The 18706-nt window shown below is 49.7% G+C and overlaps 4 protein-coding genes across 4 annotated transcripts; 2 read left to right on the plus strand and 2 right to left on the minus strand.

Moving 5' to 3' along the window:
• Positions 1-2659: 2659 nt before the first annotated feature.
• Positions 2660-7201, minus strand: CDV56_100583 (GAS2 domain protein; the record flags this gene model as incomplete). The annotated part of the gene is made up of 1 exon (XM_026754202.1): positions 2660-7201. The coding sequence occupies one exon, from the start codon at positions 7199-7201 to the stop codon at positions 2660-2662; it is 4542 nt and encodes a 1513-aa protein (XP_026611359.1).
• Positions 7202-8478: 1277 nt separating this feature from the next.
• hxkB (putative hexokinase) lies at positions 8479-10144 on the plus strand (the record flags this gene model as incomplete). Its single annotated transcript, XM_026755116.1, has 4 exons — positions 8479-8629; positions 8724-8749; positions 8815-9237; positions 9311-10144. 4 exons carry the CDS (start codon positions 8479-8481, stop codon positions 10142-10144), a joined length of 1434 nt encoding a protein of 477 aa, XP_026611360.1.
• A 314-nt stretch (positions 10145-10458) lies between these two features.
• On the plus strand, positions 10459-11680 carry CDV56_101764 (checkpoint protein HUS1 family protein; the record flags this gene model as incomplete). The annotated part of the gene is made up of 5 exons (XM_026755383.1): positions 10459-10501; positions 10566-10684; positions 10739-11510; positions 11578-11605; positions 11656-11680. 5 exons carry the CDS (start codon positions 10459-10461, stop codon positions 11678-11680), a joined length of 987 nt encoding a protein of 328 aa, XP_026611361.1.
• A 575-nt stretch (positions 11681-12255) lies between these two features.
• Positions 12256-17839, minus strand: sec16 (COPII coat assembly protein SEC16; the record flags this gene model as incomplete). Its single annotated transcript, XM_026755622.1, has 2 exons — positions 12256-12830; positions 12886-17839. 2 exons carry the CDS (start codon positions 17837-17839, stop codon positions 12256-12258), a joined length of 5529 nt encoding a protein of 1842 aa, XP_026611362.1.
• Between the last annotated feature and the right edge of the window lie 867 nt (positions 17840-18706).

The raw sequence follows: 18706 nt of genomic DNA on the forward strand, positions 1-18706 counted from the left end.
ATATCACTAGGCTACCTGGTCGGTAGGCCTCAGGCAAGTATTGGATATAGTCCAGGGACTATGTCACCCCGTTCCCAAAGTAGTTGACTAGAGAAGAACAGCAGAGACGGATCCCAGGGTGTGACAACCTCCACTAACCCTAGCCCTGAGCCCTGAGCCCTTCCCTTCCTAATGCAGCTAACTACGTGCAAAGGGAGACTATATCAGAGACTACAGAGTTAAGCGCGGTGTTGCGCGCAGGGTCATCACAATCCCTAGTCTTTAAGTACTAGATTAAAAAATATATTTACTTATTTTCTAGCTGTCTATATCTCTAGGCCTAGTACTAGATATATAGATTTAGAGAATTTATTAGTTCTTATTATAAGGGAATTATAGTCTTAGCTCTCTAGTAAGCCTATAATAAAGTTTATATAGAGTACTTATAGGATATTTATAGGCTATTAAATAACTTATAGCTTACTATAGAGCTTATATTTTAATCTCTTATAGATACTATATATTAGATACTTTTAAATATAGTTATAAAGGTCCTTTTTTACCTATAGTATAAAAAATTCTAATATAAGTATACTATATAACTTATTAAAGCCTAGGTAGTCCTTATTATTATATACTTATTTAAATATTTACTTATAAAGTTCTTTTAGGATATAAAGATATTTAGTTAATATATATATATATATTATATAGTAGCCTATCCTTAAGTATAAAGTTATAATAGTATAGTATATCATCTATATTAGGGGCACTACTTATATTAGTAATATTCTTAATCTTATTATATATCTTCTGCAGAAGGCTATAGAAAGTTTAGTTAGTTAGTAGTCTATCTTATACTACTTAAAGAAAGTTTTAATTAGCTCCTATTATTACTATAGTATTAACTAAGGTAGGTATATAATTATTTTTTATAATATACTATTAGAGCTAGGTAGTCTTAACCTTATTAGGCTTATCTATATTAAAGGTATAGGTAGGGTATCTAGAGAGGGTATTAGTATTTATATATAGTCTCCCTCTATAATATAGTATTATTATTTATAGTAAGAATCTACTAAGGAATAGTATCTATTAGTTTAACTATATAGAGTAGCTAGTAGGCTTCTTCTATAATATATCTATAAGTACTAAATAGTCTATAATAATAGTAAAGTTATTATCTATATACTATAGTAGCTATAGTAAAGCCTAGATAAGGGTTATATATTTAAGCTCTATAGTAGTATAGTTTCTCTTAGTAGATATTACTTTAAGTATATAGAATTAGCTGTGATAGGGGTCCCTAAGGACTTATAGATATACTACTAATTATAGTACACTAGTACTATAATAGAAGAAAATGGAAAGAAACTATATGATATATCTAATAATGCTAAAGCTAAGGTGCTATCTGCAAGTACAGGAAGTAAAAGGAATCATCAAGTACACATGACAGTATCTATGGAGATGAGTGAGAGAGGCTGGAAGCAAACTTCAGTACTCAATACACTACCAAAGCTTTTTATTTTATTCTCACAAGATCCTTAGTCATGAGAGTTGTCTAAAAGGATTTCAGCGAATGTATCCTAAGATTAAGTAAGTTCAGTTCCCTTATAGATATAGCATCGCGATACTAAGTATCCGTGCCATACGCACCCACACCGCTCGGCGGTTGAGGGTGCGTATGGCACGGATACTCGATGGTTGCAATATCCAGCCATTTCATGAGACTTGGGGCAGTCCAAATTCGCAACCAAGTGACAAATCCCCCCAAAACACATATTTTATTGCTTGCAAGATGTTCCCTGGTACGACCTAGCTTTAATGTTCATTTAATCCAATGTCGACCCTGGCATCACATGTCTAAACTCATCCTGGTCCTCGATTGCTCACTTTCCTCTGTGAGGCTGCGCTGCCTTCTTTAGCATACATGGTTGAGTGTCTTCATGGATAGCTCGCAAAATGACTGCGATATCAACCAGGAAGAACCAGAAAGATGTTTCAGATAGCTTCATCAATGCTGATCAAGTAATAGGGCCAGTAATAGGGCCTGGTTGATATTGCAGATATTTTCTTTGTATAAGGGGGATTGTTATGATTCTTGCATACTCACCCTGGATCTAGATAGCTAGTCAACGGGCATAACCTAACCATCTAGCAATTCTAGACCTCTCTCATATATGCCTTCTTTGTTATCTATCTTCTCTACTTCTACCGTCCTATCTCATATTTTCAACAAATTGATTTATGTCAATTTTTGAATAGCGCCAAAAGGCAATAAAGCATGCCATCGAACCTCATCTGAGGGTATCTTTCTTTGCAAAACAATAGAAAAAGCGCGAACAAAGATGCAAACAAATAAGATCTCCTAAACGCCATGCAAAGATGCTGATAAATGCAAGATGCTCGCTGATGATATCCCCGAACAGATCATGATGGAAGCACATCTAAGAAACAATGTATAGATCCCTTAGGCAGATGACAAGGAAAATGGTGCCGAGTAATGGGGGAAAGGTACGGATGAATGAATGCTTTTGACGAATGCCTTTGTTCTAAACCCAGAACCAAGCTTAAAAAGAACGCCAGCGCTAGATGATCGATGAAGAATGATGTCAATGAGATGGTCAATAAAGGATGATCGAGATGTGCATATGGCTAGGAGAAATGCAGTCATCATTCAATTCCTCGGGTTTCCAAACCCGCGAAGTGCAACTCGCTTGCTAGAACCAGCTCTGCCTATATCGCTGATACTTCTAGATTTAGGCAAAGTCGGGGCTCTGGCGCTAACAGGCTCTTGCTCATGAGGTGGTAAGATATATTTGACCGGTCTCAAGGAGGAGCTCCTTCGAGCTTGTCCAAGTACGTCTTCCACCCATGCCTCACTTTCCGGGCTGATTGAGACACGACGTGATCTTGGTGTTGGGCCTGCCAGACCCAAGGGTATGGAAGGAGAATTCGTGAAGGTTCCATGATGGCTTTCACTCGCGAATGATGTGCCACCGAAGGAGTGAGTAGACGAAACCGAGAGCCGTCGACGGGAGGAGACGGTGGACAGTGGGGAATACGAGGTCATCAATGCCTGACCAGCGCTGACGGAACGGAAGTCAGACCGATCTGACACGCTCGACACTCGCCGCGTTTTGCGAACAGCAAGCGAAGATGAGGGTCGATTACTAAGAACCGATGCGGGTCGGGATGGCGTTCTGCGTCCAGTGTTGCCGGTTGGTGTGAGTGTGCTGCCTGGTGATGAATGGGTGGGAGATGCGCGGGGAGAAAGGCCTTGAACCTCGACGCGTGGTGTCTCGGATACAGCCCGACAACCATGATGGATAGCGTACTCCCTGAGATATTCGGCCAAGTCGGCCCATCCGCCTCCAACTCGAACCATCACACGTTCACCCTTTTCTCCCACTGTGCGAATGAATAGCTTGGTAGGAGCAGCCTTGCCACCTCGATGCAAATGATACAACTTCACGGAGCCGTCTTCCGGCGCATGAGAATGCCTCCTGCGAGAGGGAGCCGGGGTTAGCGTCAATGAAGGCGTAGGGGTACCGCTGCGCGATAAAGCTCCCTGTGAGGTCATTGAGCGGAAGCGCTCCCTATGTTGCACTGGCAGGGAGGGCGCAACCGAAGCCTCGTCAAATTCGCGGTCTTCAGAAGATACTAGGTGAATGCGGGCAGGGATAGTGTTCAGTATCGAGCTGATTTTTTCATCCAGTTGATCCTTGGGCCTCCTCAACTGTTTACTGGGAGTCGGAGATCTTGATGCTCCCTTTTTTGAAAATCTAGTGTCTCCAAAAGGCCGCGATTCAGAATTGTATGCACCGATGTTCTCAAGGCTAGGATGAGTAGTCATTTGCTTTCGTATACGGACGGCGTCGATACGAACAGCAGGTCCCGGGGGAGAGCTTGGAAAGTCGGAGTTTCCTGCAAAGGCCTTCGCGTTATGTGCCCAGGCTTTAGACAGCTTAGGGGTAGCATCATCGAGTTCCGAAGTGGATTGACTTCTCTGAGAAAGTTCCAGGTGCTGACTTGCGAGAAGTTTCAAGTTATTAGTCGGCGCGGTTGGGCGATCCTTTGGTGACTGTAAGTGCGTTGGATGCTGCTCGCTTTGAGGACGCAGGTCGACGGAAGCATCTGAGGCTCGTCGATTGCTGAGGGCACCGTCCAAATCACGTCCAGCCTCGCTCTCGTACTGCATGTCATATCTCTCATTGATAAATCTTTGCAGAGGAAGGCTCAGGGCCCGGTTATGCGTCATGGTTGCATTAGGAACCTTCTGGTTGTTCAAACGGTGCAGGCGCTCCTCACGCAGAGTATGGTCGGTACCAAGTGATACATAGTCAGAGGCTCGTGAAAGGTCTTGGAATGGTGGTGGTGTCTCGAGAAGCAGTGGTGTCCCATTCGAAGACGCGGTGCGAGGCTCACGGATGCCCGGGCTAGATGTAAGCGAGGGATAATCTGAAAGGGAGCCCGCAGATGCGGTAGAAGTTCGTCGGGCCCGCGATTTTGAGTTTCCTTTGCTAATATCTAAGCTCTGCGGCCTGTTTTTTGAAAGTTTGATGGGACTTTCCAAGCGGATCTTGGGTGGAGGAGCTGTCTCTGAGGCTTGTTGTGGTTCGCCTGGGTAGACGGCCGACTCCTTGTCATTGTGAGAGCTGGACACAGGCTTCGTAGGTTCTGGCGACGAAGTTGTGGATCCAAAAGGTGACTCTTCTCTCTTGAATGACATAGAAGTAGAAGGCGCTCCAGTTGTAGCTGCTTCGGCTATGACGCTTGCGAGAGTTGCTGCTTCATTTTCGATCGGCGAGGATTTCTCGGAACCGGACGGGTCAACCGCTCGTCCTGTATCTGCACTCAGGCCCTGACGGTTGAGCCTGTTGACTGTGAGTCGTTCAGCTGCAGCTGGTTCATCACTGAATGTAATTTCTGTCACGTTGCTCGAGACTGCCATGGGAGCAACCTTTTCCTTCAATGGTGCGACTGAAAGCTGACGATCAGAGTCAGAAAGCACCGGAGTGACAGATAATCCCTGCGAAATTTGTTTCCTTTCTTCCTGAATGTTACGTTCAGTGGCGGTGCTGCTTGTTTGATGCTCATTGATGCCACAAACAGCATCAGTCCGCTCTATCGATGCGCCCGCCGTAGGTAGTGACGGTATTTCCGACTCTGGAATCCGGAAATAATCATTCTCTGAAGTGAAAAAGCTGGGTTCTTCTAGGGGTGCCTTCTTGTGCTCTTTGTAAGAGGACTTGGCTGGCCCTGTAATAATAGATGGTACTTCCTGGGCAGATACAAATAATTGGGAACCGCACAACTTCTCCTTAACATGTGAGACAAGATATGTATCCTCCAGTAGGAGTTCGGATGAAACAGATGAGGACTCAGCTGCAGGCTGGTTTGTGATGACAAAGTGGTCATTTGTCAGGGAACATTGAAGGTCACGAGGGACCTGTTGCTTCTTGGTGATCGAGCTGGTTTCGTCCGCCCTTCCTCCCGAAGGTTGCTCTATGGAAACTGGACTTTCCTGTACAGGAATTTGTGGCACCGCAGTATTTCCATGAGTTTGAGCTGCAGCCTCTGTATTCTCTTCAAATGACATCTCCTCTGAAGCGGCCTCAGATGTGTCAGGTAGAACCCGACGGACGAATAGAGGCGAATGAGAAGGCGGATTGTTCGGTGACTCTTCTGAAGATCCTCCAGGAGAATTATCGGAGGAGTCTCCCGAGAGACTTTTCATGAGTCCCGAAGACTCCGGTTGATACATGTCCACATCAACGGGGGATACAGCATCTATCACGATTTTGATTGCACTTTCTTCTGGAGACTCCTTCGCTAGCTCCGCGCCCTCTTTCGGTTTTAATGCAGGGTCCGTTTCGGGTTCAGGAAAGCCCACAGACTCACTCGGGTCAAGATGGGATTGTGAGGGGTTTGAAGTATTGGGCATCTGTTCGGAACTTTGATTGTGCGTAACAGGATCAGAAATAGCTTCCACCAAAGAGTCGTCATCGTCGTCTTCATTGATGGTTTGCATAGGAAGCGAGCAACTGGGTTGGGAGAATGGATCGGATGAATCGGCAGCTGGAGGCTCAGAATCTTCCTCTTCAGGAATGTTTGACAGCCGATTCTGTTGATTCTGCACACGTTGAGCTTCTTTTGCTTTACTCGTCATCGTCCTCAGGCGTAGCCATTCATTCTCAACCGTACGCTTTTCGGCTTCCATGACCCATGTGCTAAAATCAGACTCAACAGCCTCCAGATCGTCAATCCAGCTTTCCGGGAGTGAATCCTCTCGACCCTCGAGCGCGTCAAGGACATTATCCATTCGTCTGCCGGCCGAGAGTACTATCGCCTCAAGTCCAGCTTGCTTGGCGTGATAGTTTTCTCTCGAATAGAGGGTATCATTTTCAGAAAGAGGAGCGGGAGCTTTCAACAGGTCCATCGCAGAATCCACCTCGGACCGAGCAAGTTGCAAAGCTCGTAGGAGGCCTGGAATCTGACGAAGCACTAATAGTCGAACGTTCCATGTTGTAAGGAGGCTGTTCAATCGGGACAAAAGAGGAAGGGCTCGAAGAATAGTGGCGGTGATGACGGCAGTGAAATCACTCAATTGAACGTAGCTCAGAGGAGGAGGCACGGACATAGTGCTATTGGATGACGACGGCCGAGACCGCGCTGGAATGTGGGCATTGAGAACGTGTTCCTTGAGTTCGTCAACGTCTAATGTTTCCATACCATCTTGGATTTCTTCAATACGATCCTCGTGCTGCTTAACAACAACCGAGGGTAGGCTTCCATAGTAGACTTGTTCCTCAGAGTCGATAGTATCTGAAGACGGCGGCATGAAACCTTTTCCTTGTTGGGCATCGGTTCGCTTCGGCCAGTCCCATGCCTGCACCTCCCGATACCACTCGCCGAGCTTCTGAGCTGCTATAGCCGCGCGGATCCCCAGTGCGCGTTCCGCCGGGGAGACTTGCGAAATACTCTTCCAGAGAATATCATGAGCAGCTTTCTCATTCTTTGGTACCGCATCGGTGGAGGTTAGCGCCAGCAAGGTGGACTCGGGAGAAAGGTTGCTGAGCAAGGGGTCAATTGTTTCATATTTCGGAGCAGCAGAACGGTCGGGAGATCGAGATAATGAGCGTTTACGATAATGATGAGACTCGGTCGGAGAGAATCGAACCGAAGGGCGAACGGGGCTGACACGACTGGTTGCCATTTCGGGAAAGGGGTCGTCACCTGCCTAGAATCGACGGCTCACAGGAGGCCGGGCGGAAAGATTACCGAGGAGTGAATGTAGTTTTCGAGAGATGGAGGTCGAGATGCGGTATCAGTGATGGTAGGAGAGAGAGAATAGCGCTGAGTGAGCATGCTGAGGCGCGATCCCGCTGAAGCTGAAAGATGGCGTATGGCGAGGTTGGTGTATGGAGACTGAAAGCGAGTGCGTAGATTGAGCAGGATCGAAGTAGAGAGGAAGTGGAGCGGAGATGATTCGGAGGAGCGAGAGATAATTTATGAAGATAGCGAGAGACAGGATGAGACGGAAGAAGAGTTGGCAGGTCGGATAGATCACAAACAGCACAGGGACTGGGGATATCGTGAGGTTGGTCGGGGAAAAGAGGGAAAGGCTGGGATCGAGGGGTGGCTGCAGCAGGAAAACGAGTGTAATGTGGGAGACCAGCTCTTAATGTTTGGATCTCAATGATGAAATTGATAACAACGGACAATTTGCATCAGCAGTAGCAGCATTATCCGTGCATGCATGGAGAAAAGAGGAGAGAGAGTTTTGATGGTGGTGGTGGTGGTGACCTGGAGATGGAGATCCCTAAGCTAGGTAAGCTGCTTTACTAGGGGTTGACGGCGACGCGCGGATACTCAAAGTGGACCTTACTATTTACTAGTAGACACTTCACTAGATAGAATATAGATAAATACTAGTATCTTAGTCCAATATCTAGGCAATAATATTAGGGGTTTCACTATGGAGTAGAAGAAAGTATTTTTAAATAGTTCACTGTTAGGACGGAGGCACTAAGAATTTCCTATTAGGGAAATTTGTATTTGTGTCTACTTCATCGAATCATGAAAAGTATCCTGCACTTGTTTTCTGCCCGACGCGTGTGCTATTGACTTATTTATCGCTGGAAGTTACTCATGAGACATACATATTGACAGCTGTCTCTCATTGATCCATGCATACGCAGATGACAGAATCAACTTGGCTCATTATGCGGTCAACATGATGGCCTCTGGCTTTCAAACCCGTCCATCATAATTATCATTTCACGCGATCATCGGAATGCCTTAGTAGCCCTATAGACTGCCATACGTCCTTGAACGCTTAGAGTAAAATCTGCCTTGCATCCCTTCCTTCCTAGTCCCAAATCCAAATACTACCCCGAATGATAGAACAAAGATTACTTTCTAGATCTTAAATGATCCTACCCCTTGCATGACCAATCCGAAGCCCATCTTTCGTCTCTTTTAGATACAACAATGGAAAAAGGTATCCGCACTCAACCCGACCTTGTTAGCGGCGCACCAGAAAATCTGGTCGTTGCGCTTCAGGGATTGGAGGAACTGTTCGCTGTGGACAAGTTCCTGCTGAGGAAGATCACGGATCATTTTGTCAAGGAACTGGAAAAAGGTTTGGAGCCTTGCAGATCAGCCTGGAAAGATTTTAGCAATCATGGTGCACAACGTCGTCATTCTTTGATGTCCATACTGACCAAGACCCCAAGGCCTAAGCGCGGAAGGAGGCGATATCGTTAGTGAGCTTGCTAGATTTGAATATCTAGGTTTCTTGCTCTGAAGGGACCCTAACTGATCGAGATCGTGCCACAGCCAATGAACGTAACTTGGGTCATGGGCTATCCAACTGGCAAGGAGCAAGGAGAATTTTTGATCCTCGACATGGGAGGCACCAACCTGCGCGTAAGTCAGGCGAAGCTTCTCGGTAGCGATCGCGACATGGAGTCCACCCAGGAGAAGTGCAATATACCCGATGCGATCAAGCAGGGTACAGCCGACGACTTGTGGGATTTCGTGGCGGACTGTGTGCAGAAGTTTCTCCAGTCACGGCTCAGGGAAGACGAAAGATCGAGGATCTTGCCGCTTGCCTTCACTTTCTCCTATCCTGTGGTTCAGTCCTCTATAAAATCTGGGGTACTTCAGCGCTGGACGAAAGATTTCTGCGTGTCTGGAGTGGAAGGCCATGATATCGTATTCCAGTTAGAGGCAGCTTTCGAACGGAAGGTGTGTCCCCTTGTATCCGTGCCGATCGCAAAGGCAAGAAAGAGACGTGTTCTCTTGTCGCTCATTTGGCTAGCAACTTCCCATCCGAGTCGTGGCACTGATCAATGATACGGTCGGAACGCTCTTCGCCGCGGCGTATGGAGACCGAGAAGTGAAGATCGGCAGTATATCAAGCACCGGTTGCAACGCTGCATACATGGAAGAGATTGGTGCAATCCCAAAGATTGGAGACTCCGGGCTACCAAGCGATGCTCTCGTCGCGATCAACACCGAGTACGGTGCCTTTGATAATTCACGCCGCATACTGCCGCGGACACGATTTGACGATGAAATCGATCGAACATCCGCGCATCCAGGGCAGCAGCTCTACGAGAAGATGGTCTCCGGGCCGTACCTAGGGGAGCTGCTCCGACTGGTGATGTTGGAACTGCACGAAGCCAAACTTCTCTTTGTAGGTCAGGATGTTTCGTGCTTGAGACAGCCAAATGCCCTGGACGCTTCCATCTTCCCAACCCTGGAGGAGGACATGACCGAGTGCATGGAGGACATCCACAAGTGCATGCACAAGATGGGCCTTGATCCAGCTCCGCACGAACTCAAGACCTGTCGATACCTGGCCGAATTGATTGGAACGCGTGCTGCCCGTCTCTATTCGTGCGGGATTGCAGCCATCTGCAAGAAACGCAATATCGAACGCTGCCATGTTGGCGTTGATGGCTCAATTTTCGGTCATTATGCTAATTACCGCAAGCGAGCGGCGCAGGCCCTCCGGGATATTTTTGAATGGCCTGATGACCTTGAGGATTTGATTGTGTATGGATACTACAAAGACGGGTCTGGAGTTGGCGCCGCGTTGATCGCTGCGTTGGCTCTCGAGAGATCTGATGGATGTCTCCTTACCACTTAGCGGGATAGAATAGACGTTCACCCTCAACACGGGATCATTCTCCGTCTTCTATTGCAGTGTGTGATATTTTCAACCTCTGTGAGTCTGTAGCAGGTTAGCAGCTAGATAAAGCAAAGCAAACCGTAAGGCCTTAGGCCACTAGCCTGCCCCACAGCAATTAGTTAGCGTTGTCCCTTGCCGATCACCTCCAGCCGCTGAAGCCTGGACTCGTCAATGCACAAAGCTCAAGCATCGTCACGGTAGTCTAGATATCCTCAAGTAGTCCAATTGATACCGGTTCAAGGGCAATATTCGCAGCGACGCGATGACCCACGATGCGTTTTCGAAGTCAACTGACTAACATTGTCACCTTCACCAGTAAGTCTCCCCGTCACCGATCATCAATATTCACACTAATCACAAGCCCAAACACCACCAACAGAGTTGACAGCTTCCCTCTCATCCCTGGGGAAAGTCTGCTGGATGCGCCTGGAAGATGGCATCGTCCGCTTCACCATCATCCCCGACCAAGGCACGCAAGTGTGGGCCCAGCTACCAGTCGTACGCACCCCCTCCCCGCCTCAATAAGAAACCCGAGCTAACAAGCAACACCAGGAAGCCATCTTCGACGAATCAACCTACACCCTCCAATCCAACTCAGGAGTCATCAACCTCGAGGTCCCCATCGGCGCGCTCCACCGCGCCCTCCGCTCCGCGACGGGCGCCACCTCCGCCCAACTCCGCCTAACAAAGAAAGGCAACATCCCCCTCCTCGCACTAACTGTCCTCTCCTCCTCCTGGACAACAGGCTCAAATGCGCTCGGAATCACTAACCCCGGCACTGAAAACGCTCCCGCCGCCGATCCGCGAGCAGCAGCTCCTAGCGCCGCTGGGCCCCGCGAACGCGAAACGGTAATTACCCAAGAAATCCCCGTCAAGGTCCTGCACGAGACAGCCGTCGAGGGCCTGCACGAGCCCCGCTGCCGGGATCCAGACGTGCACATCATCCTCCCGAGCCTAGCGCACCTGAAAAGCATCTCCGAGCGCTTCTCGAAGCTAGCAGGGGACGCGAGACCCGCGGCCAGCGGCGGGATCGTCTCCTCGACGCTGACATCGCCCAAGCTCGAGTTATCGGCGAACATGCATGGCTCGCTGAAGTTGGCAATTGCCACCGATGCGCTGCGCATCTCGAGCGTGTGGAGTGATCTGGTGAACCCGCCGCTGGACCCGGCGCAGCTGTCGCAGAGTGAGATCGAGCAGTTGCCCAGTGAGAGAATGCGGGCCCTGGGGAGTGATGATGAGGCAGGGTGGGCCAAGGTACGGATCGATGCCAGGGATTGGAGCCGGGTGTTGAGCGTTGGGAGGCTGAGTCCGAAGGTGGTTGCTTGTGAGTTTTATTGTGGTGGTTTCTATGCTTGCGACTGTTCGCTTGTACTAACAAATCTACTGTCCAGGTTTTATCCACGAGACGGCCCTGATTCTGTATGTTTACTTATCGGGAAGTTGGAATGGGGAGGATTCGTGCTTGACAGTGAGTTCCCAGCTGCTATATTTTAGCCATGCCATTATTAAATTTCCCCTACTAGTATTACATCAATTCCTATGCAGCCTGACCTATCAGAAAACCCGCCTGAGTCTCAAAGACTTCGGACAAGGTGCGAGCCGCAAAGCTGTCATAACGAGACATGATACATAGAATGCTGCAATAGTGGACAAATTAAAATCGTATATCATACAAAACGTAAGCCAATCCGTCGCAAGGCGTCAAAGAAAGCCTTGGTGATTGTAAGAATTTGGCTTGGATCTAACGACCCAAAAATGACCATCTCCAACTCCCATAGGAAGCCATGCAGCGCAACTGTGCGCAAACGTATATGCAAACGTGCAAGAAGGAGAAATCATGCAAAGCGCCGCCAAAAGAGGCCGCTATTCTTCAAGCCAAACCCGGCATGCAAGCTTTAAAGCAAACTCATCATCAATTGTTCTCCGACCAGACCGAGTATATGCGTTTCACATTGTGCAAGAAGTGAAAATAAAGAATAAGTTGAGAAAAGAAGTAAGAAGAGGTCAAGTATCATGGCAAGACCTCTATGGAGCCGTGCGATGCCAGTAGTTTCATCGCATCAAGGCTCTCACTTCGCCATAACGTCGACATAGCGGCCTTTCTTCCTCCCCCTGGCTGCAGGGCCTTTGCGCGCCTGCGGTGCTCCGAGTAAGTCGTCTATCGAGCTGGCATTGCTCAATGACGTTGCTGGCCTAGGTGGGGCCCCGGCTGAACTGCTTGGAGGAGTCGGCAAGACTGCGCCTGTTGACACAGATCGTGGGATAGCAGGAGGTGGAGCTCCAAGCGAAGGAGGAGCTGGGCTAGCAGACACGGACGGAGGTGCGCCTGCAGAAGAGGACGGCCGGCTTCCCGAGCCCACTGCCAGCGGAGGCGACCCCATAGCAGGTGGTGGCCCACCACTGACGCTGGTTGTTCTGCTGGGAGGAGCCGAACCCTTCGGTGGGGGTGGCGTTCCACGTGTCGGAGCAGCACTTCCGGGATCTTTTTTGTTAACCCACTTTTTCAATTCGGTATCGTAGTAGAATGAATTCTCCTCCCCAAGTTTGGCACGGATTGGGCCACCCCCACTGTTGTCGTCTTTCTTGCCTCCAAACCATCCACTGAACCATCCCTTCTTCCCTGCTGCGGGCGGGGGTTTTTGGGCTACACAAAAAATCAATTAGCCACAGCAGAGATCGACAGTTACAACGGAACTTACCATCTGCTTCGGCCGCTTTGCGGAACGCCTCGTCAGCTTCACGGTCCCGGCGTGCCCTCTCTGCCTTTTGAATTGCGGCCACACGTGCTGCAAGGTCCTCGTCGTCGTCCTCATCCATGAACGATTTCTTCTTTGGCTTGGCCTCTTCAGTAGATTCATCCTCAACATCTTCCGATGCAGGCTCTGTATTCGACTCAACAGACGGAGGTTCATAGCCCCCCGTACTGACTGGAGGCATATATCCGCCCTGGTCCGGTTGAGACGTCGTAGATGCATCTCGAGTATCTAGAGGTTGACCAAATGGTTCCGGCGCATATATAGGAGGCCGGTAAGGCGGAGCACTGTCGGAGACCTGAGAGGGTGCGGATAAAGACCCTCGTTGAGCTCCAGGTGCCGAATCCTCTGCAACAGGTGCCAAAGGCATGTAGGATGATTGTGGAGGCGTGAACTGGTAGCCAGCGACCGGTGGAGAGCCATAAAACGGCATCCCGTGATGCATGTTTGTATCAACTGGAGTTGAAGGCTCCTGAGATCCTCGTCGCTGTCCTAGAGGGTACCCGAAGGATGCAGACCTCTGAGAGTCCATAGACGATCTACCACGGAGCTGCTCGGGTGAAGCGCTTGGCGCGTATTGGCTCACTGGTTGATAGCGAGAGGGGCCAGCGCCGGGCAACGGCTGAGCCGCCGCCACAGGATAGGGCCCATAGATGTCGGATACTGATGGTGAGCGACTGACGGTGGGAGTTCCGGAGACTCTGGCAAATGGTCCAATATCCTCGGCCTTCCCAGAGCCAGTGGAAGCTGCATCGCTATCTTCCCCAGCAACAAAGCTGTTGAACTTCGCCCACATCGAGCCAGATACCTTTTCCATACTGGGCCTCGAAATCCAGGATGATCCGCCGTCGCTGGTCGTTTCTCTGAGGCGTGCCGATAGCTCATCCACACCGAAGAACAGGTGCTGATTATGATACCCGGACGACTTTGTAGTTGCCTTTAGGGCCGCTGCGATGGCGTCGCAGTACTGTTGAGCTTCGGACTTGCGACCACGATCCGCGAGTGACCATGCGTGAATTAGCTTGAACGCCAGCAGATGCGGAAGCGTGGCCACGGATGAGCCCGCAAGCACAGATGTCGCAAATTCGTACGCCTCGGTGAGCAGGATAGAATCATCGTCGTACAAAGCAGCGGAAGAAGCTAAGCGTTGATGATCTACTCCGAGAAGGACGATATTTGCTAGCGGGTCATCAACCCCGCCGAACACCGCGGCGCGAGAGAGAATGAAACAAATATGAGCGGCCTCCGTACGGTTATAGGAGAGAAGCAGTCGACCGAGAGCCACCAGTGCCTGTTGATCGTCAGGGCTACGGTTGCTCAGTACCAGTCCCAGAGTTTCCCGCCAGCTGTCAAGGCCATCAAGAGAATTCTTGGTGGGGCCATGTCCGTCAACTTTGCTAATCATTTGCAAACCAGCCCTGGCCGAAGGGGGAACTAGCTCGTCAATACTTTCCTCGACATTCCCGGCAAGGATCTCGTAGAACGCCGCTAGAGATTCGGTGCGGCTTGTAGCCGACCTCACTTCTCGCCTCACAAACTCTTGGACAACCTGTTGCCAGACAGACTTATCCATCGTCGAGGCTATTATCATAGCATGTCCCCAAAGACGATTGTCTACTGCAGCCCAGACAGCTTTCTCTCTTTCTCCCAGTACAAGAGTATCACGGAGTGAATCTACTGACCGAGGATCAACGGCATCCGGTTGAGAGGGCGCGTTCAATGGTTGAAACGTTGTAGATGGTGTCAAGCCATCTCCAAGCGATTGATCCAACGCAGAATCCTGCAGACCGGGAAATAGTAGGTTACGCAAAGACTTCTGGACTTCAGCGGAGCCTTCCAGAACACCATCATTCTCGACCAAGACTCGGATGATCTTCCATAAGAGAGTCTTCTCGTCACGGCGTCTAGAGGCATCGGGTCGAAGACGATCAAAATCGGGAATATCGGCGTTTTCGAATGCTGCAATTTTGCTAGAAAGCCAAGCAACGAGGTCTTTTTTCTTCGACTTGCCCTTCAGAGGACCTGGATGTTGCACAATACTCTCAGCAGCGGGAAGCCAGTCATTCAGCTGGCTGATTCGGACCTCACCAGGACAAGATTTGATCATTGGGGCGGCCTGGCCAGCTGAATAACGCGGGATATGCTTGGGGAAGCAAGATATAACAGCGCCACCAAACCCGAACTTAAAAATGGGTGCGCCCTTCCACCGTTCCAGGGAGTCAAGTTGTTGTCCATCAGTTGGAGGGATAAACTCAAGCACTTGAGAACGTGCACGATTGTGATGGGAAACTTGTGTTGGGGCATAAGGATTAACTGTTCGCGTCGGAGACGTGGAACCATGCACCGAAGCAGGTCGTTGGAAAGGGTCGATTATTGGAACAGACAATCTGGGGCTCAGCATTTGCTGACTGGGAGACTGAGTCTGGGACCGACGAGGAGGGACAAACGGGGATTCCTCAGTGGGGGAAGAATTCAAGACGTCAGTCATTCCGGCGATAGGTGGACCGGGAGATACGGGAGCCACGCGCTTAGCAAATTCGTTGATATATGCGGAAGGAGCATATGGATTTTTGGGTGGCGATTGTGGTCGCGTAGATAGCGGAGGCATATCCTCGCGGACGTCCGCGCTGCTAGGGCCTTTATCTTCTGAGACGACCGGCGGTTCTGAAGGATGCGAATGGTTCAAAGGAGGGGGGCTAGCTGTCAATTCCAGTTGAGGCCGCTCTTCACTCTGGCCTTGATCTTGATACGATATCTTCTCATGGTAAGCCAGAGGGCTCGATGTGCGCGGTTGGAACTGTAAAGCAGCTCCCTGCCCTGGGATACTTGTGGGTTGTGAGGCATAGCGATTGCGAGGAGGAGCTGCTGCTGCTGCTGCTGCTGCCGTAGATTGAGGTGGGGCTGGAGAGTATCTGGGTGAAGGTGGAGGCTTAACACCAGCCTGCAGACCGGGAGGCTTTGGCGAGTATCTCGAAGCAGCGCTTGGAACGGCCGGCACACCTGGCACAGTGGGCGCTAATAGATTTGAGTATGGATCCAACCTTTCAGGCTGCTGAAATTGAGGTGGACTTTGAGGGCCGCTACTGGACTGCGGAGCTGGTGGAACATTCGAATACTGATTCGCTGGAGGGGGCGCCAGCTGGGGTACTGACGGCGCAGATACAGTGGCATTAGGTGTATACCTTCCAGAGCTCGCAGGCCTCGACTTGGGCCTAGGAGGCGGCAGAGGAAGTTCTTCGAAGAATTTCTTCTGGGATGCTGTTGGTGCTCCCGATGAGGTCCCAAGCGGTGCGGGAGGAACTGTTGAAGCCTTCAAAGGAGGTGCAGGTATGCTACTGCTCCGCGGAGGTGGCGGCGGTACGGTGCCGGGCTGTACAACAACTGCTCTGTTGTTGGCAACAGCCCGGCGAGGCCGCGCAAGATCCTCTGGAAGGTCATAAGGGGACTTGTAGCCTTCCTTCGAACGTTCTGCGAAACTCTCTGCTCTAGTCGTAACAGGGTTCGGCGGGGCGTGTGCTGGGAAGTAATTCGACATGGGAGCATTGGTCGGCTGAGGCGCAGCATTCTGCGCAGGAATACCTGAGAGCAGATCTGATGTAGAGGGCTGGTGCGGTGTGTAGGAGACCGGTTGCACTTTGGTTCGAGTAGGGTTCTCAGGGGTACCGAATGGACTCTGAAGGGTTGCCGCAAACCCAGTCTCGTTCACCTGGTCCAGATTGGCAGCCTCTGGTCCCATTTCCTTTGTCATATCATCATCCAAGAGCAAGTCATCGTCATCGTCGAGTTCCGCCTGCCACCGGGCGGCCAGATCATCTTCAGTGGGTATAGTTTCATCAGCATCATCTAAAAGTTCCGCCTGCCATCGTGCGGCAAGATCTTCTTCTGAGGAAGCCTTTTTGATTTCATTCTCTGCTGTAGGCACAGACAAACTGTTGTTGAACTCCACGGCTGTTGGTGATGGTTCACTGTACGGAGAGTCCGGAACGGCATGAAGAGAATTCATGACTTGACTGGTGCTCTTACGCGAGATATGGAAAGGTCCTCCGTCTGAAGTGGATTTCTGAATTTCATTGAAAAATCCGCTCTCGTCGTCTTCGTCGCCCTCAAAAAAGTTGTCGAGTTGGCCCTCCCCCTTTTGAGCATGGTCAGTTGGTGTTTCCGCACCATGATCTAGTAGCGGAACTCCCTCCTCGAACCGAGACTCTGTTTCTGGTGGAATATATATCGGCTTTGTTTGCGTTTTGAGCTGGGTAGAGAAGTCATCCTCATTATCGCGTTCATTATCCCCGAGATTATCCCAGAAGCCCGGACGGGCATCACTAGCCTCTCCGTTGACTGTCGCGCCATTTTCCTCGCCCTCATCGTCATTCATCCATGCAGTGTCACCGCCCTCAGGCAAAAACTGTGCATCATTCTGACTTGCCAAGCCAGAACATTCCTCGGCCACCTCATAGTGTGGTCCTTCTGCAACGTGCTCTTCCAGTCGAAGTCCACTTGTCATGTCAACATTGCCGTTCTCCGTAGGCACGTTATCTGTGAAATTTTCGACTGCTCGAGGCTCATCAGCCTGCATTGAAATCGGCTCGTCACGGCTGGGTTCTTCGGTCTCCTCACTGTCCGGTTTCGAGCTGTCATCGGCAGCCGGCGGATTATTCGAGTCGACCACATCGGGCGCACCTTGCCCACGGGTATCGGCAGAAACAACGGCTTTGGACGCGAAAAAATCGTTCTGTTCAGCAACTTCTTCCGCAGAGGGAGACACATGGATGTCAATGTCTGTGGTTTCCGACACTTCTTGTTTGGAATCCAGCGCCAACTGGGCCAGATTGGTCGTAACGGAATCGTTATCCTCAGGACGAAACGCTGGATTCCACGCGAGCACTCCTTCTGTCTGTGCCATATTTGCAAGAAAACGACTTCACTGAAAGGTGGTATGGCTGCTCGAAATTACGAAGCTGACACGTTTTCTAGACAACTCCGGGACCCTGAGAGTCAACAAGGCGAAGCACAATGGTAAAGAGAAGCCAAGAATCACGAAAAATTAAACACATAAAAGGAAGAATCAATCCCGTAGAAAAAAGAAAGAATTACAAGACAATATCTGGTTGAGGATTCATGACTGCATATCCGTGGTATGGGATGATCTGTATGAAGCTTTGAGACTCGGCACCCGAACAGACACCCGATAGATAGCACGGAGTACGGAGTAGTGATGCCTCTCCGTTTTTGGTAGCCCCAAACAGCCTCTCCGTCATCCGGAGAGGATTAACTTTATTCCGACCTAAAAAGACACCTAGCATGTCATGTCACGTGGTCGGACCGGATTATCTACACTTTGAATCGCATCTAATTGTAGAGTACTATCGACAGTCATTAATTGCATGTGCATCAATTGTGAGCATGATATAGCCTAGTCTACTCTCATATATTGCCTCTTTATGAGGAATTCACATCCAGAAATCATTATCTGAAAGCACTTAGCCGCTGCGATTTATCCTTGAAAGGAACAGATCACAGCTTCTCCGCCTATGTCATCGCTGTTTCATAAACAATTGAGTGCGCCACAGCTGCGTGGCAGAGCCTGAGGCCCGCACCAATCATGTGATCGGCCCTTACTCCGCCTGCCATCAATCAGTAACTACTTCTTAGGCTCCAATGACAGTATTATTATCGCGATGATAGAATGACTTGACTTTCTTTTGCTCCTTGATTATTCTTAGGTGCTCATAGGATGGTGTTCTTTGTCCTCTTTTCCTGAATTTCGGTT

This window comes from Aspergillus thermomutatus (assembly GCF_002237265.1).
Source record: "Aspergillus thermomutatus strain HMR AF 39 chromosome Unknown NODE_232, whole genome shotgun sequence".
In the NCBI taxonomy this organism is placed as follows: domain Eukaryota; kingdom Fungi; phylum Ascomycota; class Eurotiomycetes; order Eurotiales; family Aspergillaceae; genus Aspergillus; species Aspergillus thermomutatus.